We start from the raw sequence: 25,327 nt of genomic DNA, 5'->3' as shown, positions 1-25,327 counted from the left end.
AATAGTTATAACGAGAGAACGTACTATCGTGGCATCTTTTTTTTATCTACCGTTTTAGATAGTTTTTTAGGGATAAAAATGCCAATTATACAAAAGGATCGAATGTTTGCAGCTCTTGACAAAATGTTGCCTTCTCTTTTATAATGTTCTTGTGTGTTTACAAGCAGTATGTGTTGTTATGTTTGACAGGCGCTCCTATGCAGATTCTGCTTTTCTTCTCGGCCATCACCAACACACGGTTTTTGTTAAACACTGAACTTAAACCAGAAAACGAACCCCTTCGATTTATGGCCGGTTTCAAGGTCATCATGGCGTTCTGGGTGGTCTTCGGCCACGCGTATATTCTGGTGCAGCCCGGATTTTACCGTGAGTCACATTCTTTCGTTACCGTGGGCGCAACTTCATGCCAAGATATTTATCTAAATTAGAGCTGTGGCTAACCAGGCGTAACTTTCAGATGCTTTGTACCATATGGCGGACTTCACCGAAGACCCGTCTTTCCAATTGGTTCAGAATGCCTTTCTAAGCGTGACCACCTTCTTTTACATGAGGTAAGGGCATTTGGTAAAAATGCCACACAGGCAAATAACCAAAAAACAGGTTCTACGCGGAAGCGATTCCAAGTGGTGTATTGTATACAGTCCCTGACAGCCGAAGAAACCCAGGGGTTGCTTATTATGGTCACACTTCCTGGTTCATGATTGGTTCTTCGGTGTTCGTATCTTCTGATGCCGCCATCTCATTGGCTGCGGCATGGTAAGATGTTCGGGACTCGCCGTTCCTTTCGTTTTTTAAGCCCTCAGTGGCTATAGGCGAGGAGATCAAACTATAGGGGGCGCAGTTTTATTATCATCATCATCATCACCGCAAACAATCGCTGTGTGGCACATAACTCGGATGCCAGCGCTCGCCTAGCGTACGCCGCATAGTTTCCGCGCTCGCTGCGTATTTGTTTGCGGCGATATGGTGCGCACTTGCTGCATACCGCATCGCTCGAAGCATACTTTTGAATCGGGTACATGCAGCGCGGAGGACTGCAGGACGTACGCGACGATGCGAACGCTGTCCGCCGTCGCATCTGGTGCAACGCTGCGCTCAATGGCATGATTGCAGTTGAGCTTGTCTACTGCTGCAACGAGAAACCGCTTGCTTTCGCCGATGTCGTCTATGATTGTCGCAAGAGACGAGGTAACTGAAAAGTGATGTACGTGCTTGAGGAATAATTTAGAAAGACAGGAACGCCATGCCGGCTACGCAAGATCCAGGACGCGGCTGGCCGGCACACGCGCTCGGGGCGGACGCAGGTATTTTTAGAAAGGGCTCCCCCCCCCCCCCCCTCCCCCCCCCCCACTCTCTGAATCGGTCACTACCACGCATGCGCTTCTTTTGCCTTCCGAGAGCGCTTCTATGACATTGACCGCAAGAAGGATTATATTGCTTCTATTTAGATACGTTTAGTAGAAAAGAAGCGTGTTGTCTTTCACGAGCCTTGCGCCGCTGTCTTTTACGGCAGCGAATGCACTAATGACTGCAGTCGAAGAGTTTCTTGGCCACACAACGTTAGTTCCCGAGGTGGCCGTTAGGGTGAGCCATTCCCCGATCCCCTCCCCAATAACAGTTTCGTTTCCCTTTCTGTTGCTGTTTTATACGGTATTTATCCGGACTCCTAATGCGTTAGACCTTATTTTTTTGCAAGTGTTATTCGGTAAGTGGACATTCCCCGTCTTAGTAATTTGGCTTTATCAAAATAACATTTTTTTTTTCACTCACTGATCATAGGGTTCTTAGTGTGACTCGACTAGAGTTCTTGTGATGTTAATGCAGTGAATTCAAAGCTGCAGTTGAGCTGTACAGAAGTAAACGATAATACTCCCCGCAGATGGTGAACAAGCGGGACAAAGAAAAAACACAAATCTCAAAACACGTTCAAATGAAGGCCATTCACCCCTGTTGGTGTTACACCGTTGGCGGTTAATAAAACCTCTCTACTCTACCAACGTCCAATTCCTGGTTAGCTCAGTTGGTAGAGCGCTTCACTGGAAAAGGAGAGGACCCTGGTTCGATACCAGGACAAGGAAGATTCTTTTTGTCGCGCACCAGTCATCTAGCTGTGTTCAGAAATTTGTATTTGTCATGTGTTCTCCTTGTTCCCCCTCCAGGGATTAATAGTCAGTTTTAGTATTGCGTGTACGAGAAAACGCAAGCGCTCTGCGTTTGCGTTAACGTTGCGTGTTCCACGCTGCGCATGCGCGAAGTCCCCATGCGCCAATCCAAGGCCGCGATTTGAGCTCCGCGGACGCGCAGTGTGCAAGACGCAAGGCTAACACACGGTGCTTGCGTTCGCTCGTATACGCAATATGAAAACTCACTACTATCGTTTATCGTTCTGTTCCCTTAGAATTTTCCTGTTGCCAACGTATTTTTGTTTTATACCGCGTTCCCACGAATTCGGGGGTAGACTTTAAATGCCCTACGGTCCCTCAAGGAAAATAAATGATGATGATGGTGGTAAATCGCGCTACGATTCTCCAGAGGAATCCCCAAAGGCTATAAAAGCATTGTATCAAAATTAAAAAAAAAGAAAAATAAATATTTCAATAAAAGGAAACCAAAAAAAAAAGACAATCGATTTTTTTTTTTTTTTTAGTTTACGACTTTTGTGTGTTATCCACGCCATCTCTGACTGGCGCAGCAACCGACAGACAACGTCAGCGACCCAGGCGTCAGCTGTCAGCTTACTGCCCGAACACGACAAAAACAGACAGCATGTAGCTTAAATCACTTGACCAACCATCGGTTTTGTTTGTTTTGTGTCCAGTTAATCTGTTTTATTGGGAGTGAAAAAGAAATCATGCCCAGACCATTACATCAGCGAAAGAGCGCGTGCCGTTTGTGTTTCAAAAACATTGTCTGCATTTTGGCTCGATCGGGCAGTAAGCTGACGTAGAAAGCCTAGATTAAAGTGAGGGCCATTGTCAAATATTGGGAGCGTTTGCAATTGCTCGTTAATTTACCAAGCCGTTTCGTGCGGTCACTTTAATTGCTTCCCTCCGATTCGTGGGCACACGGTACAGCTCCTTTCTGATAGTTCAAACCAACAAGTGTGAATTGTTTTTCTTGTTTATTCTTTTCATAATTTGTTTCGATTTAATTTCGACAAACAAATACAGCTTTACTCTTTCTACGTTGTCTTTACGATCGAGGGTTTAGCCCTGCGCTTCCACTTGTAGAGTACGCGAGCAAAGAAGCTGCGTGAACCTTGCTATGACATTTCTTACATGAATTAGTCAAGATCTATTCCGCATGTTTTCAGTTTTCGAATAAGTTACCTTTCTCCTTCAGACAGTCCAATTTGTGTTGTTACAATACTAAGCATCCTATTGCGTACGGTTTGAATGGTAGTGAATGAATGAATTGAAGCATGTCACTGGAACCGTTTTTAAGGGATGGTGATTTTTTTTTTTTTTTTCACAACGCTTTGCTTTATTTTTTTACAGTGGCTTCGCCCTGTCGTACGTTGCAACTACGTCACGAGAACAGATTATAAGAAACAACAAATTCTTAATCTATATCAACGGAGTCGTTCGGCGCTACATGCGGTAAGTTACCAACGTAAATGGGATCCCGTAATCGTTTTTTGATAGTTCGTTTTGTTTGTTGGGCCGTCCCGACACATCTCTAGCGTCATGTCTTTTACGGGTGGTAGTGAAGAAACCTAAAACAACCAAGATAAAACGATAGTTTTGTCGCAGCTCCAGCGTAGGCAATTTGAGAGCGTGACACGAAACAAGAATGAAGTCGTACGTGGCGGCAGTGCTCGAAGTTGCAGGATGTAAGCTGCTATGTTCGAGAATTTGGCGAGCTTGCCGTCTTTCCGTTGAAGTGCTCACAGTTTTGTATTTTATGGATTGGTCCATAAACCCGAGTAGTTTGTACGAAGGGTGATTTTTCAAGGCGTCCTTCAAATATATTGTCGTTTAACTGCTTTCCGGTGACCTGATTATACCGGGTGTTTCAGCGAAGATTTTCAAGAATCCCCATAAAAAGGGTTGTTCATAAAGAAAGAAACACTTTCCGGGAACAAGCTGCCAGCCACATAATGGGGTTTGCAAATAACATACGAATTATCCAATTAATTTAGAATAATTTATATATTACATTTTTAATTAGTGATAATAAACCTATGGTTCCAATCAAAAGCTTACAGAGAATAAAACAAAGTGGCCAAAGAAGCTAATTTCAGATATATACGGCAGTTATAGCTTTTTACGGCGTTCAATAAAAACGCTCAATTTAAACGTGTTTCTAGGTTTCGGTTTCCTGCCGGAGCGCATCTTTGTAGAGAGCATGTATTACAAAGCGTGTAAAACTGCTCGATAAAGGTCACGTGATTTATTCGCGACTCCAGCAAAACGGACGCCGCCAAGCGGGAAAACCGGGAACCAGCCCGTCCAGGTCGCTCCGCGCACCTCCGCGTCTCTGATGGCTTTCGCGGAGACGTGTTGTCGGCGCGGTGGCGAACGATGTAATTTGACGAAGGTCCGAATATTTCTTAAGTTTGCCTGAGTGATTATTAGTGTGGCGAAGCCTCAGTAGATTGTTTTCTTCTATTACGTGTTTGAAAGCCCGTTTACTCCACAGCACACGGTCGCGTGCTTTCGATTTCTTGGATGGGAAGGAAGCACGGAAAAACTTTTTGATTTCTTGTCTGTCTCGAATCACATTCAAAGTGACGACTGCTTGGTAACTTATACTGGAGGAAACACCAATGCTGCAGTCAAATGAATGGGAAGGTTCGATAGCTGTTTTTCTTGAGTTTGGTTGCGTTCGGTTGGCTTCAAGTTTGAGCCACCCACGCCGGTCTGTGCGTTGGCTATTCATCTTGGCTGCTTTTCGCCGAAAAAGCCTCTGGACCACACTGAAGGAGTTGGGCTGATTTCGCAATTACTTGATTCGGGAAAACCTGCTCGCTGCATACGATTAATGAGGGAAATTATCCGTCTTCAAAAGGTGGGGGACGAGTTTCGCGACGTTAGAAGCTGTCACGGCATTTTGATCTATTGCGCCCCCCAATATTTATATTATACCCCCGTCAAAGCGAGCATCAATATCCGTTTACAATGCTCAGGTTGACCGGCCACAAAAAATACTCATTTTCTCCGTTCAGGATTCGAAGCAAAGTTCAATGCAGAGAGGTTCTGCGTGAATTTCCGATGAAGACTCTCTTCAGTTTGTCTTCGTGCTGCCGGCTAGAACTATATGGCTGAGTTTAGGTAGTATCTCTCTCTCTGTCAACTATACTTTTATCCAGCAGTTCACCTTATAGCTAGTCAACTAAGCTCATATTTCAACCCGAAGAATATAATAATATCGCTTTAGTGGGACATAGTACGTAATATAATACATAACCCGCTCGTCAAAATGACTTCTCGATTGCTACTAAAACCTGAATTGAAATACGAGTATCAGCTGCTTAGTGGGGCGCCGGCGGGTTAACATGGTCCTTGGCTCAGGAAGCGGTTGCTTAATTTTCGTAATTTCCCTGCAGCCTGTGTTGTTGGCCGAGCAGACTGGAGCTGTTTTGTAAACGCGGATACAGCACAAAAGCTCGATTTCGCGGACAGATAAGTCGCATGGTCGAGGCATGCGAGTTAGCTGTAAAGTTACTCTCTGTGGAACAATTCTATAGTCATCGCCGCTTTCCTTAGATGCTCAAAACTGATTAGTATATTACCGTCTCTCCGGAGCCCATAGTTTCGGTTTTGAACGAAATCTCCGAAACGAAAGTTTGACACGAAAAGAACAAAAAAACACCGGCAAAACAAAACTATGCTTTGCAATATTATCTGCACCGGCTACACTTAACCGTCTCAGTTCAAATACCTATAAAATTGGGCATTAAACAAAAGAAAATCTGTTAAATTGAACGCGCCACCTGTTCAGGCGGCCCGGCCGAGCCGCCGCGACCTGGACTCAGCCGCCATGTTTGTTTGGTGGGGGCGCCCCCTATAGGTCGTTGGAGTCGCGAATAGGCCGCGTTTGCTATACGAGCTACGAGGAGGTGACAAACGCGATGGTCGTCTGTGAGCGTCTCCACTCTCAGGCGCGCGCAGACGCTTTTTTCGTCTGCTTTTTCCTCCTTACCGCACAAAAATGACGCGCATGCGTACTTGCGACCAACTTCCGACGGCAGCGTTCGCCATTAAATTGCAAACGCACCCCCATGGGTTGAGAGGGACACTATTTACCAGATATGGCAGTACATTACTGTAATAAAATTACTGTAATTAAATTACTTATCGTAGTAATCAGTAATGTAATGCATTACTTTTCTAGGCTGGTAATTCAGTAATGTAGTGAATTACTTCGAGGCAGTAATATCGAGAAAATTACTCATTGCTTTTGAAATTACTTTTGCACCAAATGAGAAAGTTCGTTTGCCAGCTTTAAGAAAAAGATTAAAAAAAATATTTTGCATAATGAAATGTCGTGAAAGAGACGTTAGAGCAAATAAACGAAGGCTATCTGAGCGCCAGTCCTCGCACGAAGAACTCGACAGGCGTACAAAAACTGGCTGGAAAGGCGAAGGAGAAAAGCTTATGTGTGAAGACATCGCTGGATGGCCACAGCTCACCAAGTTCAAGCAAGATAGATTCACGGCGTCACGTCATCACGACGATAGTATACTTTATTCACGCCTAAGCTGACAGTGCGGTGGGAAATACGAGCTCGCCAGAACCAATCAACCTCCTTTCATGACCTGACCCGTCCCTTTCTCTCCACTTGGGTATGAGCGAAAGCGTGGTTACGTGGCGAAAGATAGACACGTGACTGTTCCAACGACCACGTAGCTTACACCGCACTCTCATCTAAGGGGTGAACGGCTCAAAGCCTACAAGGCGAAGACGCATCACAAGTGAAGTCAACACATTTTAAAACCTGAGAGGACAAGACAAACAGATCCCCAGCCTTTTTGGTCTTTTGTCAAGCAAGGTCAAACCGTAAGCGTCGACCGTTGTGAACAACTATAGTCAGTTACAGGTTAAGAAGGTAGCGGCAAATGCCCCTCAAAGGGAATCAGATATCCCTCCGCCACCTTTGCATCCAATAGCGTCCCACCGTTTCCGTGACGTCGCGGACAAGGCGCGAGGGCGGTCTTGCCTTTCTGTACATATTTGCTTTATCTTTCGACTTTGACTTAGCATTGTAGAAGCCACGAGAGGGAGATTAGAGTTCTCCCCCACCGACGGAAACAAATACGACTTTCGAGGATTAGCTTCCCCCCCGATGGATACAAAGGCTGCTTTCAGGGCTCGGTTCACTCTCCGATGAATACAAAGGTCGCTTTCTTAAAAAGTGGGATCGTAGACAAGTGGGAATCCATTGAAGCGGAACAAGGAGCGTTTCAAGTGAACTCTTCTTTCGACTGCGGAGAGATTTGACACGCGCGCATCACACTTGTGGGAGGAGCTTCTTCTACCTTCTTGACTTGTAACCGACTATAACGACCGGAATGAATTGTTAATCCCAAATGCCTTGCCAAGGACCCAGAACCTTTCGTGCGTATCCTTCGCAGGAAATATGTTTTTTTGTAGTTGACAAAAAGCGAGAACCCAGCAAAGCAGATGCCACTCGCGGTATGCCTCGCTTCCTTTCCTTAGAAGTTTATTCGGGAATAAACCTACGAACAGATATCGCCACGCGTTCATTGGGAAAGTACACATTTTAGGAAGCTCACGCCGTCCCTTTCCTCAACTGGCGACGCTTCAGCCTAGCACAAGTTTAGCCCCCTTGTGTGACAATGCGCAATAACTTGGGCTTTTCGGGTGTTTGGGAACAATACGTCTTGAGAGTGATGACCGGAAATACGTCAACTAGTGGTTTTGGGAGAATAGGATTAGACTGCGTCCGAGGCAGAAGGGGAAACGTTTCCCTTTATTCATATAACTTCTCAAAAAATAGAAAAAACACGGAAACATCTTTTTTAACTAAGGACATTTACCGTTGAATGAACAGCGAAACCGGTGAGTCGACTTACCGGAAGCACGTAAGACATTAGCGCGCGTTGCCTCTCCATCCACACTGTCAAACACCACCAGAAAATCGTCCAATGTGGATGGAGAGGCAACGCGGGCTAATGCCTTACGTGCGTTCGGTGTGGGTGGTGGGGGACTTAGGTTTACGTTTGAAGAACCAAAAGATAAGGTTCTCCAGTTTCTGGATCTGGCGCTGTGTCTCAAGGACACACAGGTATGCTGGTCCTTCGGTCCGCGGTCGAGGAAGGCGATTTTAGACTACTGATCGTCCCACTCCAAGCTGGTGAAGAGGGGCATAGCAGTTTCCTGTCTCGGCTCTGCTCTCGGGAAGTCATGCGTTCACATGATGACCGACAGTTTCTTAGCGCAGATTAAGAGACTGAGGGCGTCGGGGTACCCATCAGCGCTCCTAACAGAGGTGGCAAATGCCCTTCCGAAGAAGACAAAAGGGATAGAAGGGTGATGGCCGACGTACACAAAAAGCGAAAGGTGGTGGTCCCCTACATCAACCGTGTCTCCCACAACCCTAAACAAGTTGGAGGCCGGTATGAAGTACCAGTAGTGTTCTCGGCCCCCCAAAAAATGAGCCAGATTTGCTCAAGGGTGGGCGCCAGAGCCGAAAATTGATTAAACGCGAAGTGTACAAAAAATACGCAAAACCTTTCGTGTCTTGTATCTCGAGTGTAGTGTACAAGATATCCCTGTCATGTGGTAAATTCTACATAGGCCAGACAGGGATGTGCCTTAAAGATAGGGTCCGGGAACATGCTTACTCGCTGAGGGCCACGGTTGGGGAACTCCTCCCTTTGCATTGCAGAGACTGCACGTGTCAGCCGGGCTTTGACGAGGTGACGGTTGAAGGGAGGCATAGAGAGAGGGTCACTAGCGAAATTATTGAGGCTTTTTATATTTTGTGCCTCGGCGAAAGCTGTGTGAGTGAGCTGTCGCTTGCCTTATGTGATAAGGAGCTGTCCTTTTTTGCGCCAGACCATGACTGGCATAAGTTTAGTCTAGTGAACCTGTTTTGATGACACGTGCCTTGTGTGTGGCGTATTGTTTGATTACACACTGTTAGCTGGCGCTGACCTATGTGTTTCCTTTTTCTTTTCAAATAAAACATTTCAGTTGCGAGTACAGCTGTTGTCCTGTCGAGTCTGTTCCTTTCTTCGTCCTCGTTTTTTGAAGTTATTACACCCACCATGTCGAACTTTTACCGACTCGCCCAGTTCAACACTTTGTTAGCATTGGTTTTTTTCACCCCCTTCTCACCCCCTTCCATTCCTTTAGGACCTCTTGCCATTCGTTTTTCATCGCTTTCCTGTCATTTATTAATGCTTTTCTTCTGTGCCTTCCGCTGCACGCTTCCGTTATCTTGCCTCTACGGCAGCAGCCAAACGACGCTTACGCTCTTCTGCTTTGGCCTGACGTCTCCGACGCGTGGCCTCGGTTTTCTTCCGTCGTCGCTGTTGGATACGGTCAGCCACATCTCTCGTGGAAAGAACCACATCCATCGCCGGAGCGGCCATTGAGCTGGGCCGCATTCCGAAACGACGCGGCTCCTGCTCGTCTCTGACTCCGCAACAGCTGTGCGACGCTCATATTGGTCCGAAGCGCTGATGTCAGCAAGCGTCGCCCTCTCCCTCTCTTTCCGCCGCCTACCCGCTGACCATCGACACGATACCCCCTCACTACTCCACTCTTCACGCGACGTCGTGCACGGCGCTGACAAACGGAAGCACGAACTGACACCGGCGGGTTTTTGTGAAAAGAGCGTTCTAATGCTAAAGCATTAAAAAGGAATAAGGGCAGCGACACGCAGACAGCACATAGCTGTTCTTTTTTATGTAAGAATAAACAAACATATTTTCTGTGATGCAGCTTACTCTGTATTTCAGGTGCTTTCTATTCAGGCTTTTGGGCTCCCTCAATTTCTTGCCTTTTCATTAATTAAAACAAAAATCACTACGGGGTTTTTTCTCTCTTTTTTTTTGTCTTCAAGTAGGAGAGGGTCACATCTATTTTCTAGGAGAAGATTAAAAAAAAGTTATTATTTGGAGCGTGCACACAGTCGGAGGGCAGATAATTCTAGTAGTTGATTCTCCGCACACAAAAAGAAAACGAAAAATCTGTTTCTAAACGTGTCACTTTTAGAGGCATGGGTCTAAACTTTTCCGAGGGATTCAGCCTTCATAATCGTTCGGAAGGAGGAGGCAGTCGGAACATATTCACTGCTATATACCATGACAATGGCTCCTGTCAAACGCGGAGTCGCACCTCGCCCAAGCCCTGACTCCGGCGACTATGGGCTACTCCTAAGGAATCCTTCAACTACTGTCTTGATTTCTTTTACAGCCTAACAATTCCTGCGGCGGTTCTCATATTGGCAGTGTTCATCCTGCCTCTCTTGGGATCTGGCCCCGCCGACGAAGACACCTACATGCTAATGATCAACGGCTGTGTCAGGAACTGGTGGACCGTTCTGGTACACACCAACAACTTCAACCCGGACGGAGAAATGGTACGAACATTTCGAACCTCTCGGAGACAAACACCTTGTTCACAAAAAAACTCAGTATTTGCCAACACGAGGTTTGGGCGCCGCGTATACGTACAACCAAATTCACGCGAGGTGAAGCGTTCTGCGCATGCGCGGTGCTTACACCAAGCGTCTCCCTAGCGGCGTGAAGTCAGAACCGCGCGTTGCTGTATACTGACTGACTAAACGAGAACGGCAGGCAGGAGTTTCATATGTCCCGCCTTAGCGCAAGCATTCTGCCTTCGATCGCACTCTGGCATCTCGTGTGCTTCGAGTGTGTACGCACAGTCAAAGCACGGCGGGAGGCGACGGCGCCCGTCGTGAACGCTGGGCGGTCGGAGGACACACCCTGCCATTGTCGTAATATCGATGGCTATGCGGGTAGAAACCGAAGGAGAGAAAGAGAGGAGAGAGCGCAGTGACGTCAAAACGTCGAGCTCTGGTTGGAATGATTATAGTGGGTAGACCTAAAGCTAGCTGCCTTTGTCTCCACTGCGCTCGTCGAACGCGTTTGAACGCGGAACGCCGGCGTTCGGCGTTTGGCTTTTGCATTCGAATGCGTTCGACGAGTGCAAGAGAGAGAAAGGCAGCTTGCTTTAGGTTTACACACTATAATCATTCCATCAAGATCTCGGCGTTCTGACGTCACTGCGCTCTTTCGTCTTCTCACCTCTCTCAGTTTCTGAACGAGTACCTAACAACGATGGTGCACTTCACGTTTGACTAGAGTCATGAGCGAATACAATGAAACGATTGTACACTCTAAAAATGGTCACGCAGAGCAAGCGTGACGCAAAGCGATTTTTTGCACACTTGTTCTAAGCGTGGTGTTTTTCAACGCTTAGAATTCACGCTCCCGAAGCGTGAACTGTGCTATGGATTAACGCTTGGCAGGCGTGAGGGGGCTCTTCTGTTTACACACTTATTACGGTGTGTGTTTTCTCCACGCTGATATAATGACGCCTTCTATACGTGTGAAATGCGCTTCGCAATGGAAACCTCTGGCTGTGAGCATGGGGCTTTCTCGCATTTAGTATATCGTCCCAATAATCTTAGTTTTTGGGACGATATACTAAATGCGAGAAAGCTCAATGCCCGCGGCCAGAGGTTTCAACCATGACGCGCCTTTCACACGCCTAGAAGGCGTCATCGTCAAAGCGTGAAGAAAACGCACGCGATAATAAGCGTATAAACAAAAGGGCGCCCATGGATCATATAGTTACCTGATATGGTTATCGGAGCTCAAAATCACTCTACTAAATATTTCTAGGGACTTCACCAGGCGAAGTGAGTAGTTCAAGAAAGCCCGACGTGCTGCTTCATGTATAATTACGTACATATACGAATGGTAGTTGTGAATCAAAAGAAATTGCTCCGATGCATCGCGTAGATACCTAGTACGCCTGGTACATTACGCGAATTAGCTGCGCGCCGTTCATAACTGTGGAACTTGTGTGAAAATTTGAGCAAATTTATCCTTAGTGTCTAAAACCCAACGAGAGAGAGATCTCGGAAGGCGTCGGTTACCGAAAGGAACAGTCCAAAACGAACTAAATAGAAAAAGGCAAACACATTTCAGCTTGGGGGCTAAACTCTTTATTAAAAACTATTTTGTTTGTACAAATAAACCAAATGAAAACAGGGTTCTTACCCAAATATTGTAGTCGTCGATGGATAGCTGGCGAATGGCCGCAGTAAAGACACCAGCCAAATGGAAAGCCCTTTCCTTGGATGGCAATCAGCTCCGTCTCGCGCAGAAATTCGGGACACTTGCACTCGTTGTGTTTGCAGCGCACCCGCGGCACTCCACGCACGTCTAACTGGTGCTGCAAACATGGCACACTGTGCCCGGAATCGTATACGCCGTCTTCCGCTAAGCCTCGCCAGTCGCAATCAAAGTCAAGCTGGTCCATCCACAAACAAAGCGTGTCGGGAACTGACTGACCGAGCCGACGAGCCACGCAAACAACGCAACGGCTTTCTCGCCTTTCCCGCCAAAAAAAAAAAAAGAGTACCAGGCGCCCTCTGTGCTTCCAGAAACAAAGCTCACATCAACAAAAAATCAACAAAAAAGCACGCGCAAGTACATCTTCGGGTGGGTCGATCCATTCGGATATATATTAGCGTGACGAGGAAAGGAGGCGCGCGAGTGTTTCCGAAAATCTAAGCGTGTGTTTTGCGGTCGTCACGCTAACGTTTTTTTATTTTTCCTTCGTCTCAGGGTTATTATTGATAACGTTCTTGATCCCGTCCGGAAAAAGAGGCCGAGCGGGAGTTCTCGGGCTCCTCTAAAGCTTGGACAAAGAAAACAAACGCTTATTCTTGATCACGTGGTGCTTAAAACGTCATTCCCGTCGTATTGACGGCGGTTCCACGCTTGAAACTTGCAGTTAGCGTGAGGTTCAGCGTGATAGTTTCTAGAGTGTAATGACGATGAAAGACATGGTGAGTATTGTGCGAAAATCTCACTTCCACATAAACACATATATAAAAATGGAAAAAGCAGCCTAAAGACGAGTTGGGAGTCCGGTACTAGCAAGAAGCAGTATTCTAGCTTATGCAGATTGCTTCACTGTGTTTCAGGCGCCAAGCCCTTTTGAAACAGCACGGGCAACGTGCGTTTGATGCGTTTGATTGCTACTTTTATCCTATTATACTTATTCAATGTAGGCATGAGTTACTAAAATCAGAAATAAAAATTCACGAAAGTGGTTCAGGGTAAAGTTTGGGCGTCGGAAATTAGTCTCAGCATAGTATTTTTGGCAGACAGAAGGAGCGGACGACACCTGTATTGTATATTAGATTACTCAGCAATAATCGGTGTAGTCGGCCGTCATGAAAGCTGTGCATGATAGTTCGCTGGGCACTTTCAAAAAGTATCCTCATAGGCGCATATTATACACGATAATTCTGTTTGTTATTTGTTTTAATATAAGATTGATAATTATATGGCCACATTAACAATTTTCGGGGGAATGTTCGAATATCATAAAGTTAATTTGAGAAAGAAGCGCGGAATTTTAAAATAGCATAAATAAGAGTTTCAAAGCGTGTTCTCTTTATAATTATTCAATAAAAATATCCGTATTTTTTGTCGGAGGAGAAGAATAATGGCGGCACAACCACGCGAAAGGAACCAGTTTGTTTTGGTGCCTCATAAATATAGACAGATAAAGCGAGGCTTAATAGTTTTTGAAATAGCGATTGTCGTAGTGCTGCTCTACAACCTCCAGCTGCATTGAAATTGACACAGTGCCTTCAGTTTGAGCAACTGGAATGCTACGAAAATTGCGAAAAAAGTTTTAATTCAAATACGATGAAGAATTCCAAAGAAGTTCCAGGGAAAGCTGGAAAAAAATACCTGTACAGTTAAAACTCAACCACTGCATTAAACTAGCCAATGATGATCTTTTTCAGTGCTTGTTACATTTATGGTACCTCAGCGTAGATCTTCAGATCTTCGTGTTTGTCGCCTTCCCACTGGGGTTGATGCTTTTGAGGTAAGTATAGGTTTATTTTTTCATAGGATGAACGCAAATGCATTGTTGGAACAATGTAGCGTCTTGGCTACACAACTCCATTCAGGGCTGCCATAAGCATAGGAAGAACTATATTAGTGGTCGAAGGAACGTAACAATTATTGCTCAATCCAATAGGTTTTGGATAGCTTCTTTTACCCATGTGGTACAATATATATACATAATATAATTATGTCGTGTTATTCCTCAATAGTTACGAAGAAAGAAGGCACTTGCTTTGAAACCTTGTGTACTGCAAGCACTAATTTTAGCCGGGGCACATGTTTCTGGCACAAAAGATACGGCCTCTCTAGAACAATACGTTTATATCCTAAGTTCCATTACAATTCCCAAATATGTCACCTTCACAGACAACGTTGGGGGAAAATGCTTACAGCTAAATTGTATAAAAAAAAACAAAAAAAAAACGTTTTGTCCAGAAAGAGCTTTGTGTCGCTTTATAAGCCAGTCTAGAAAATTGGCAGCAATCATAATCTACAAAGTCGAATATATTGAATTAAATACAATATTTAAGACAGTATAATTGACTGTAGAATGTATTAGGGAGTCGGAAAGAGAAAAATAACATATTGTTCATCAATTGCCGTCACACTCCTGTCAAATATCACAATGCATTGTGGAGAATATCGGCATTTCGTGAGAGTAGGAGGAGCGGTGCAGACACCTTTGCCGGCGCACGCAGGAAGAGTGGTCGGACGTCGGGCAGCAGAGCGACAAATTATAGGTTCGATTCATGGTGAAAAATACTTATATATTATTGCGATGCTACGTACAAGATGCTAGTGTAGTACATTAATTTGCTTATGTTGCCATGGTAGCCAAACCGGTTGCGCGGTCATGCCTTGTCATGGGTAAGCCAGGACGCATGTGCGATCACCCGGGCAGTTCTCTGGGAGTAGGGGCTTTTGGTATAAAGCATTGTGAGCTCCAGTAAAAAATAAAAATATCTTAGGGCATAGCGATCGAGGTTTAATTGTACTACGTTCACGAGAGTTTTACAAGCTACCATTATTTAAATCAAGAGTTCAATGCGATTTTCCTTTTTTTTAATAGCAGCGAACAGAGCCCAGGAATACATGGAGATGAGTGACGTCTGTCAGGAAAGGATATACTTTCCTAATTAAACATTCTTGAAAATCTCTTGCATTTCTAAAATCTTCTATCGGTACGTTATTAAACTTTGCGTGGTACTTTTGCGGAATCAAACGTTTTAAATTCTGGTTATGGTGGGTCGGCCGTGCCTAGTCCTTACTTGGCATGCTTTTTGCTTGTCAGAAAATTTATCGCCCTAAATTCTGGCTGATATTGGGGGATCATACAGAAATGTTTCAGTATCTGCCTTTTTTGTGTGGTCTTCTTTGAAAAAGGTCTTAATGATTTGTAGAGGGTTAGGGTAACAAAGATCTTGTCTTGTCACTAAATACACGCATTGGGTTATGTTAATTTTTATACTAACTTTCTCTGTCATGGTACACCGAAACCAAATAATTTTATTAAAAATGAGCCTATGCTCGAAATGTCAAGACTCACAAATTATTGAAATTTCGGGGAAATCAAGCATCGATGCATTTATGATCCGTTTCGGGCTTATATGACATCCGACGAAGCTGTGTGTACCACATTAGACTTTCTAACGTGGTTTTCAACCTTTTTCAGGTACCCCAAGTCGGCTTGCTTGGCTGCGGTGGTCGTGGCATTAGCCTTAAATTGTCTAGTAAGCTCGCAAGTTTACTTGCACGACTTGTTCTACGGCTTCACTTCAGGATCTAACGACGGAGAGTAAGTTGACGCTTCATTTGATTCTGTTTTGCTTGAGAGTTTTTGAAGTCCTGGATGTCCACGCATTCTACCTCTCAAATGCGGGGGCAGTCCTGCTAGCTTGTTTATGTAGAAATTATAGTAGGCGGGGAGAGCTACTTAAGGGAATGTTGAGAATTTAAAGGCATCTTTGTCATTTTTTGTAATAGTGGGGAGAACAAGGAGTGTTGCGCGTGCATTGCGAATATTTTCTGTGTCTCGCATGGTCTCGGACAGCTTCGGGTAGTTTCGGATGCGTTGCATGCACGACACACCCGTGTGTTCCCCGGTTCATCCAAACTATCGAGAGATGTTTAAACTTATTAAGAAGCCATGAAACTGGGGATCACGTGGGAAGTCACGCGCCGTCATTAGGGAGCCGGCTGCGCGCGCCGAGGGTCGCCTGCTACCTCTGGCTCTTGTCAGTCATACTTAGTCTAGCTGCTTGCACTCTCGATCGCCTCCTCCTCGTGGTTACGTGCCAAGGCGTCGTTTTGCGGTTCGCTCGGATCGGGATTCGATTCACATTGCTCTGCTCGTTGAATCTCACGAATTACAATGAATTATATGTTTAAATTTGATATTAGCGACCTAAAGAAACGTATTAAGTATTATTTTATATGCCTCGTATGTATTGCCTGCTATCTGCTGTGTATTTTTTATGGTCTTAGCGTGTGCGTGGCGTTCGTTCTTTGTTGCTCCCTAGCGCAACACTTTCGCACGAAATCCAGCCCTTCAACAAATCCTGTGCTAAAAGAACTTAAAATAAATTGAAGACCTGTACTTCAAAAACTTCCGTATGCCAATGACATGTCATTGTAGCCTCATGCTGCGCTATTTAGCCTTTTAAGAATTCCTTTTTAGTCCATTTACTTTGGTCCACAAGTCAATGTTTGAAAGAACTCCTCTTGCTTTCCTTTCTATATCATCTGCTGAGCCGCCTTTAATAAAAATAAAAATAGAAATATCATCAGCAGAAGACTCAAGGTTTCCATGCGGTACGCAATTTTCAATTTCATTTATGAAGATTATAAACAAGAGTGGCCCGAGCACACTACCTTGAGGTACACCAGCTCTAATTTTTATAATGGTTAAAATATAGTTATTATTATTAACGACTGTGTACGGTACTGTAGGTTTGACTTAAATAGGTCTAGAGCCGTTCCACGTATACCGTAATTTTCTAGCTTCATAAACAAAATTTTGTGATTAATTAAATCGAACGCTTTGGAAGAGTCAATATATACACCCATGATGAGTTCTTTATTCTCAAAACATTCTATAATTTGTTGCTTTTGTACTAACAGTGCTGATTCGGTTGAGCGATGTTTTCGGAAACCGTGCTGACTATTAGAAATTATTAAACATTTTTCTAGGTAAATATAAAGTCTTTAATTAATCATTTTTTCAAGACCTTTCAAAAAATAGATAAAAGAGAAATAGGTCTGTAGTTTTTAAACGTATTACTGTCCCCACCTTTAAACAAGCGACAACTTTAGCACACTGCACTGCTTTAGGAAAACCACCAGAAGAAAATGATAGATTAAATATATACGTTAACAGTATGCTTTATCACTTTGATGTTAAGATCGTCTACATCTTGACTCCTGGAGTTTTTTAAGTTTCTAAAAACTCCAAACACTTCATTCTCATCAGTAGGGCTCATGAAAAAATAGTTTTCGAAATTACGTTTCATATAGCTGCTAGCGTCAAGCCCATCTGGAGGTGTAGCTATATCACTTGATTGGCTAACAAAATAATTGCTAATTGCATTCGCCAAAGCACAGCCGGACAAATGGCCGTCTCCGCAGTTTATATTATCTAATATTTGACGCTCGTGGTGAGGACGCAAGACCTTAATTTCCCTTTCTCAGAGTATGCGCGAATTTTTATTATCATTTCTTCTAAAGAGGGTTGTGTAGCATGCGGACTTCACGCGTCTTAAAGGGATGGTGAACCGAAGTTTGGATTTCAAAAAAACAATCCTGGAGATGTAGGCGGGACGATACGATCCCTACAACACTACAAGTAAGGCGATATCTCAAATGGACGGCCGTATTTTGGAAAAAGAGATCGAGATTGAACCAGGCCGACGAGGCGCGTGACCGTCAAGATACCTAGTTTCCTCCTCTCTTCGCTTCGCTCCCTCAAGCGCGAGGCGGAGAAGACGCGAGGCGTTCCCTCTCCTTCTCGGAGAAACATGACGTCAACATTCCTGCCAAATGCGCCCCTTTTTTTGAAAAATACGGTCATCCGTTCGGAGATATCGCTGTATGAGTGATGTTTTGGTGTTTGTAGCATCCCGTTGCACGCTTTTCCCGCGTGTTTTGGGGAATCCAGATTTCGGTTCAGCATCCCTTTAAAAAACCAGTTAGTTGGTTACGATACCTTTTGAAGGGTCTTAGGTCTTCGGAGTCCCTTGTATTTAAAACGCGCTGGTACCTGCCGGCTTTCTTATGCACTTTGTGCAACAACTCTTTCATCATGCACGGCTTGCGCGATTGTTTACACAGTTTTACGGTTCTATACGGAAACCTATCAGTGTGCTGCTCTTTAAATGTTCCTAAAAAAGGATTCATATGCACTACTGGCATTTAATTTCAATTAAACTGTTTCCCAATTTACAGCCAGTAAAGCATCTCTAAACACCTCCATTGTGACATCAGTAACATTTCGCACTTCGAAAGTTCTTTGTAACGGTTTTTTTTCTACAGCACGAGGCTTGTTAATCAACAGAAATATTGGTAGATGGTCGCTGATATCAACGCTAATAACGTCAGCTATTATAGAGGATACATCAGAATTAGTGACAAAAAAATCAATTAAAGTTGACGTGGAGCCAGTGACTCTCGTTGCTTGCGTTTCAATATAGTCAAAACCATTTATATCAATCGCCTGCATGAAGACCTGTCGCGCTGTTGTGTTTGCAAGCATGTTAATATTGTAATCACCACCGAGAAGAAGGACATAGCGGTTCACTGTTGTAAAGTTACAAAAGATATCGAAGAAATCAATAAACTTGGATACATTTCCGGATGGTGGGTGATACACAACGGCGAAAAGATATTCCCTGTGACGTACACACAACAGCTCATAATCTACAGTAACTTGGGTAAATTCAGATATCAGTTCACACTCTAAAGCATTTTGTATAAGCAAAGACACCCCCCCCCCCCTCTCTTCTCTTCACGGCAAAGCGAGTAATGCCTGCACTGTGGCAGACTAAAAACATTCGAGTCATCTTTATACCAAGTATCTGACAGCATAATGACACCAAAAGAAAAACCAAGACAGTGAAAAAGTATACCGAGGTCCTCAACTTTAGATTTCAGAGACCGAGCGTTTAGGTCAAAAAACCATAAACCAAGAGGTTGCTTTAAAGCAGCAAAGTTTTCGAAGTCAATGGGTGCAAGGCTTATTGTGAAAACGAAACACTAAGAAATATTCACCCGATAAGGGAACCTAACGTCCTAGTACGCGTAAGTCATCTTCGCAGGAGATTACGTGGGCCTACGTTCCCCCCCCCCCCCCCCCCCTCTATCGAACAAACACTTTTCCGTTCCTGTACCAGACGAACTGAAAATGTTTCGCTCTTGCCCACTACTTCACCTGCCAAAGCAGATTCCTTCCTTGCCTCGTCATGTTCTCGGCAATGTACAGGTGACCAGTGCCACAAGAACTTTTCAAAGCCCGCTTTTTGCTCAACCAGGGCTCTCTGGCTTCTTGCCAAGCAAGGCGCACTATAATACCTTTCGTATTTCCTGGCTTAGCAGGTAATCTGTGCACCGCCAAGACTTCTGATTTTAGCTCATCGACACCAAGTTTCGCCACCACATCGTTTACGACGCTCAAAAGGTACTCCCTTTCCGTCTCACACACAACGTGAATCTCGAGGTTCTGCCTTTGGATGCGCCACTCGAGATCGTTTAGCTGCGATTTCAGCTCCTGCACTTCATGCTCCATCCCTGCCCTTTCAATTTGGTCAACTCGATTTTTTAGGCCATTAATATCTTTCCATTGGACATTTAGGGGCTTCAAGACTTCGTCGTACTGGTCAGAGGGCATCTGAACTGAATGCTCAATGCTTTCTACTCCTGTTTACAGTGACAGAAAACAGACAAGTTTTCGGTTCATTTCAGCGAGCAAGATTGACATGCTGTGCTCTGTTCTTTGTTTTACGGTCTTGCTCTCTGACCTTGTCCTTGCTGCTGTACACTCCGAGCATTTCCAGCTCGTTTTTAACTCTTTCTCTTTTTTTGAACACAGATGCCAGGATTTTCGAGCACACACCCAAATGAAAAAATTGTTCGCATTCGCAGCACGACAAGGGACACTCCTCCCCGTGTAGCTCTTCATAACATGCATTGCAAAGGTTCATGCTGTTTACGTCAAAACAAAACTAAAATACGACAAATAAGTACTTCTAGCAAACTCTTTGGCAGCAGCGGCGAAATGCTGAAAAAGTGCACAAAAATAAACTAACTTGCGACAAGTACGAAGAGTTCAGGCAGCTTGGGTTCGAACGTCAAGCGCTACCGCCAAAGTGTGAATGAATCGCATGTTCGTGCGACTCATCGCGTGTTCTTTCCCAGCAGCAAACGCCATTTATCGCCATGTCTTTGTGCGCTTCTGAGCATCATTTTCTCATTGAACATTTCCAAAAATGGCTTATAACAAGAGCCCGGTTCCGATAACAGTTTGATCATCAGCATTCGGTCCGCATCCGCAGTCTTTCTATCCGCAACCGAACCGCATCCGCTATGTTCCTAAATCATCATTGGCGCATTCGGTCCGCATCTGCACACTTGGTATACGCATTCGAACCACATCCGGACAATTCGAAGGGGAGAAGGAGGCTGCTTCTCTTTTTCGTGTAGCTTCTACGTTTAAGGTTTATTTGGCCGAAGAACATTTTCCGCTCTTTCCCTGCAAAACAAAAAACGCTTTTCCGAAACGATTGATGCCCCTGCATTGTTTTTATACTTTTCTTGGGAGAGAATTTTTGGTGAGATAGAATTTTACAGAGTGATCTAATGAGAAAATTTGGTCCTACTTGGTGTTATATTAATTTTCTCCCCAATCAGTACCCTTTTTTTTCTAAAAGAGTAATTTCCTACCGCAAAACATTTGTCGATGTACTAGTACGACTCACTCCTTTACTCTATAGTCGACAGTTACACACGTTCATGAGACACCTCGGCAAGAATGTAAATCCGGACCCGCGGATATCTTCTGCCGATACGCATGCATCCCAATTCGATCCGCCATCCGCTAAATCTTACTCATTTTTATCCGTATCCTCCAGTTGGCTGCATATATCCTCCGCTGATTCGGGGATAATTAACGGATATGCAGAGTTTCACTTTTAACCTACATATTAATTAAAGGCCAGCTCCGAAACTTTGGCATCTGGTCGTAGGTCACAAACATGACGGATAGCTTGAAATCCACCAGACGTTTTCGTCCACTCACTCCTATTGGGTGCAGTAGCTGTGTATTTATTATATATATTAGGTTGACTTGGTTTCAAAATATGCCCTACGTTGGGCAGAGTGAGCGTTCAAAAATGCGTGTTTTTAAATTGAAAAAACAAACACAAAAAACACTCAACCTTGTTTTTAATACATTCGGTATAAAAGGAGGGTTTGACAATTAATTATCAAAATAATATATAAGGATAGATTGGAATTCTTTTTATTTAAGTCCGGAGAGCAAACGAGGAAATATTTAACCTTCAACATCACAACAGTTGTGTTTCAGAGTGAAGTTGTGACTTATATTTAGTTTGTATTATGCCGAATGTTCTTGTTAGATGTGAATTTGGTATATATCTCCATTTTTTTTTATAAATTCTTGCGTGTACAAGCGGAGCTAACACTAAGAGGCGCTTTCGGATAGCTTGAAATCCACCAGACGTTTTCGTCCACTCACTCCTATTGGGTGCAGTGGCTGTGTATTTATTATATATATTAGGTTGACTTGGTTTCAAAATATTTGTTTTCAAATATACATTTCGTTGATACGCGTCTTTAATTTCTTTTATTACCAAACTATGAAAATCATTGCTTAACAGCAGTTGCGAAAACGTTTGGTGCATTCCTTAAATACAAGAATCTGTTGATAGTTCCTTTTTTTTTTTTTGTAGATGGTTAAGCGTGTTGGTTATTAATTTACGATAAGGAAAGAGGGACATTGAAGACAAACAGACAAGACAGGCTTTCGAAGGCTTTTGAAAGGCTTTTGAAACCCTGTCTTGTCTGTTTGTCTTAAATGTCCCTCTTTCCTTATCGTAAAGTTTTTTTTTCTCGGTAATTTTTTCTTAACAAACTAACGCACATAAAACATTTGCAGCGGTAAAGACACATACGAGCTAGGTAAGTTTCACATTCATCATGGTTATCCCTACACCGGGACCGCTTTCAAACTACATCAACGGTGAAAATAACTTTCTCATTTTTTCATTGTACACGTCATTTTCGCGATGAACACATGTTGCCTTGTAAGCATAGCTGTGAGTTTCTAATACCCGAAACATAAAGTTCGTATACAATTGAGTTAATTTTTCAACCATCTATCTTCATGAATAACTAAACATAGGAACTTGAAGCAAGGCCGTACCTTAAAGGTGTACACGGGGCTCGTTTCCAGAGTAAAACGGGCTCAAAATTCCTGCGTCGGTGACTCACGGAAGCACTGTGCTGACGCGTCACTAAAGAGTAAAATGCATACAGTAAACCATGCAAAAAAGCGACCGCCGAATCTCGGTGCTCCAAGGCTCCTGATTATCTAAACTTCGTGGTAGCGGCAGGGTAGTCGGTAGAAAGCAGACGCGACCAGGGTGACTCTCATCAACGCTCACCGCTCCCACACTTCACCGCCGCGGTAGCGTCGTCCACAAGCCTCGGCAATACATCATAGAGAAGTTCTGCTTTCTATCTGTTTTATGGCAGCTTGTGCGATGAACTGAATTTCGACCCGGGCATTGCTTTCAACGGGGTTACTCTGCTGCAAGAGACGTCACGTGCAAGCTAGAGTATCGAAGAAGTTTGGTTTTGGACATTCAGTCTAGAAATAAAGCACGTTTGGGTTCTCCAAGGTTTATGCCGTCCGAATTCTAGATTATCCAAATAGTCCGAACGTATATTGTAAGTATAGCGTTGGAGTTGCCAAATGGGGAGCGCGCGGTGGAAAGGTTAGAAGGAAAGGGGGGGGGGGGGGGAGGGACGGTATTTCCGGTGAAACCGAAGGTACCAAGCATTACCTACGGTCTCACCGTAGGTACGGCTCTGTAGGACAGCGATCACTAACTTTTGCTCTCACACTTTACAGAAAGTTGGCGCGGACGATGACGTACACGTACCTGCGGCCCTTCCCACAGGTCAGCTCTTACCTCACTGGAGTCTTGTGCGGCTATATCTCCGCCCAGCATAAAAACGTGTCATTGCACCCGGTAAGAAATACTGCAACAGCAACACAAGCGGCATAGCTGCTATAGCAACGGACCGAGTGCGAACTTTCAGGCCTGAGTTGGAGCCGCTATAAACCTCGTTATGGCCTCTACGCGCGATTTGCTTTCACGTGAACGTTTTCTGTCTTACAGCACCCAAACGGTTTGGCGTTCGCACACGTCTCGTGCTTGCCCGCAGACGCAGTGGCTTCGTTTTAATTTGAGGCCAAAAAATTCGCCAGATGATCACTTCCAAAATTCTTGGAGACAGCAACGGGCCTTCAGCACCAACAAAAGTCTTTATTTCCGCACAGGTCCAATACGGAACACAAGTTCGTCTGCTTCGTGAGCAGGGGTTACGGTGACATCTTAACAACGAGCTACGATTTGCTGAATCGGAAGGATAGTGGATAGACCTCATGGGCAGCTAGCCATTGAAGTCCACTCACTATCCTTTTAACCGAGCCAATCGGAGCTTGGCGTTCTGACGTCACCGCAACCCTTGTTCAAGAAGCAGACGAACTTGCGCTCCGCATAGTTTCTCATAGCCTTGGAAACGCGGGACGTGGCGAGTCCGGAGCATGTTGTTATTGCTGCGTATCCAACGAGGTTATGGCATTAGTGCCTCACATAATTATCTCACCCGATAAGGCTCTTATTATAAATCACTGTGTAGAAATCCCGAGCTCGCCCATAAAATAAAGCAGCACGTTAACCCCTTAATTAGTTATAAAAACTGTTAATAATCAAAACGATCTTATTTTCACAGATCCTGCAAGCCGCTTTGTGGGTCACGTCGTTTGGTCTGGCTTGCTTCGTCATGTTTGTGACCTATGACTGGAACAATGGTCACCTCCCGGGCGTCGTCGTGAGCGCACTGTACGCCGGTTTTCATCGGCACCTGTGGTCGCTCGTGTTCGTTTGGCCCTTTTACGCATGTGCAACCGGGCGTGGAGGTTTGTTTGTCAACTTACTTCGCTTCCTCAGTAAATGCGGAAGTCTCGCATACTGTTAAGCAAAAATGCTGCAATCAATGAGAAACGCAACGTGTGACTAGTCCCTTCTTGGTATGGCTCCGTAGCCTTCGAGCTTAGAGCATTCGCCGAAAAGAACGCCCAAGAATGAATTATAAAGCAACAACCTTGACCGTACTGAGCCAGGGCCTGTGACTCTTAGATTAGCTGTCACCCACCAGAGCGTCCCCACTCTGAATTAAAATAACAAATGCGCAGCCGAACGTCATATAGTATCAAATCATTCAAAACCTTAGCCCGTTCTTTTTTTTTTTTTAAATTGACTATGCATACGCGTTTCAATATAATCAAGACGATGTATCTCAGTATGACATAAATTATGTGTTATTTAAAACACGTGCAGTGCACGTTATCAGACCAAATGTTCTCTCTACTAAGCCAGGTATGTGCATGAGTTTGCTTTCGTGCAGAAGACGAGACAACGCGCAACACGGGAATAAATAGAAGAATCACAGTGAATAACGTAGCTCAGAACTAGGATCCTTCTATTCTACGCCGTGATTCGTTTTATTGTGTTCTGCAATTAAGCCAGCCAACAAACCCCCCCCCCCCTTTTTTTTTTTTTTTTCTGGACTGTATGCAGTTCCGTTGCAAATAGTTCGGCCATTGCGGAAAAGCGTACTATGCAGGTCTGCCTATCGCGTTCAAACTTTAGACATAACATGCAAATTGTCTTCAAGGTCAGGAGTACAAAAAAAGACCTACATTTTGAAGTGAGAGAATAATTTATGTAAAATAACGGAGCTGCTAGATTCCTGTTCCATGCTCGTTAATCGTTATCTATAAAATTATCTACCGCAAACGTTTCTGGTGATTGTCATTTCGTGGTGATTCCTTTTCATGTCTTTTTTCTCTTTCGTTCAGGGCTGATAAACAAGTTCTTCGGGTGGACGTTCTTCTTTCCACTTTCCCGTCTGGCGTTCTCCATCTACCTGGTG

The 25,327-nt window shown here is 44.3% G+C and overlaps 1 protein-coding gene across 1 annotated transcript; it reads left to right on the top strand.

Moving 5' to 3' along the window:
- Positions 1–308: 308 nt before the first annotated feature.
- LOC8050421 (nose resistant to fluoxetine protein 6) lies at positions 309–24,370 on the top strand. The gene is made up of 7 exons (XM_042292757.1): positions 309–366; positions 458–551; positions 10,389–10,554; positions 13,990–14,072; positions 15,768–15,890; positions 23,238–23,358; positions 24,125–24,370. The coding sequence occupies exons 1-7, from the start codon at positions 309–311 to the stop codon at positions 24,368–24,370; spliced, it is 891 nt and encodes a 296-aa protein (XP_042148691.1).
- Positions 24,371–25,327: the final 957 nt, after the last annotated feature.

This window comes from Ixodes scapularis, unplaced genomic scaffold (genome assembly GCF_016920785.2).
Source record: "Ixodes scapularis isolate PalLabHiFi unplaced genomic scaffold, ASM1692078v2 PGA_scaffold3__209_contigs__length_174095766, whole genome shotgun sequence".
NCBI lineage: Eukaryota > Metazoa > Arthropoda > Arachnida > Ixodida > Ixodidae > Ixodes > Ixodes scapularis.
Note: the sequence above shows the minus strand (reverse complement) of the source record. Positions and strands in the feature narration are given on the sequence as shown.

Bases quoted from the DNA above. Each gene is read 5' to 3' on its own strand.
- LOC8050421 (XM_042292757.1), top strand. From the start codon at position 309: ATGGCGTTCTGGGTGGTCTTCGGCCACGCGTATATTCTGGTGCAGCCC. The intron at 367-457 runs GTGAGTCACATT...CGTAACTTTCAG, and splicing joins GGTGCAGCCCGGATTTTACC to ATGCTTTGTACCATATGGCG. The intron at 23,359-24,124 runs GTAAGAAATACT...TTATTTTCACAG, and splicing joins AAAACGTGTCATTGCACCCG to ATCCTGCAAGCCGCTTTGTG.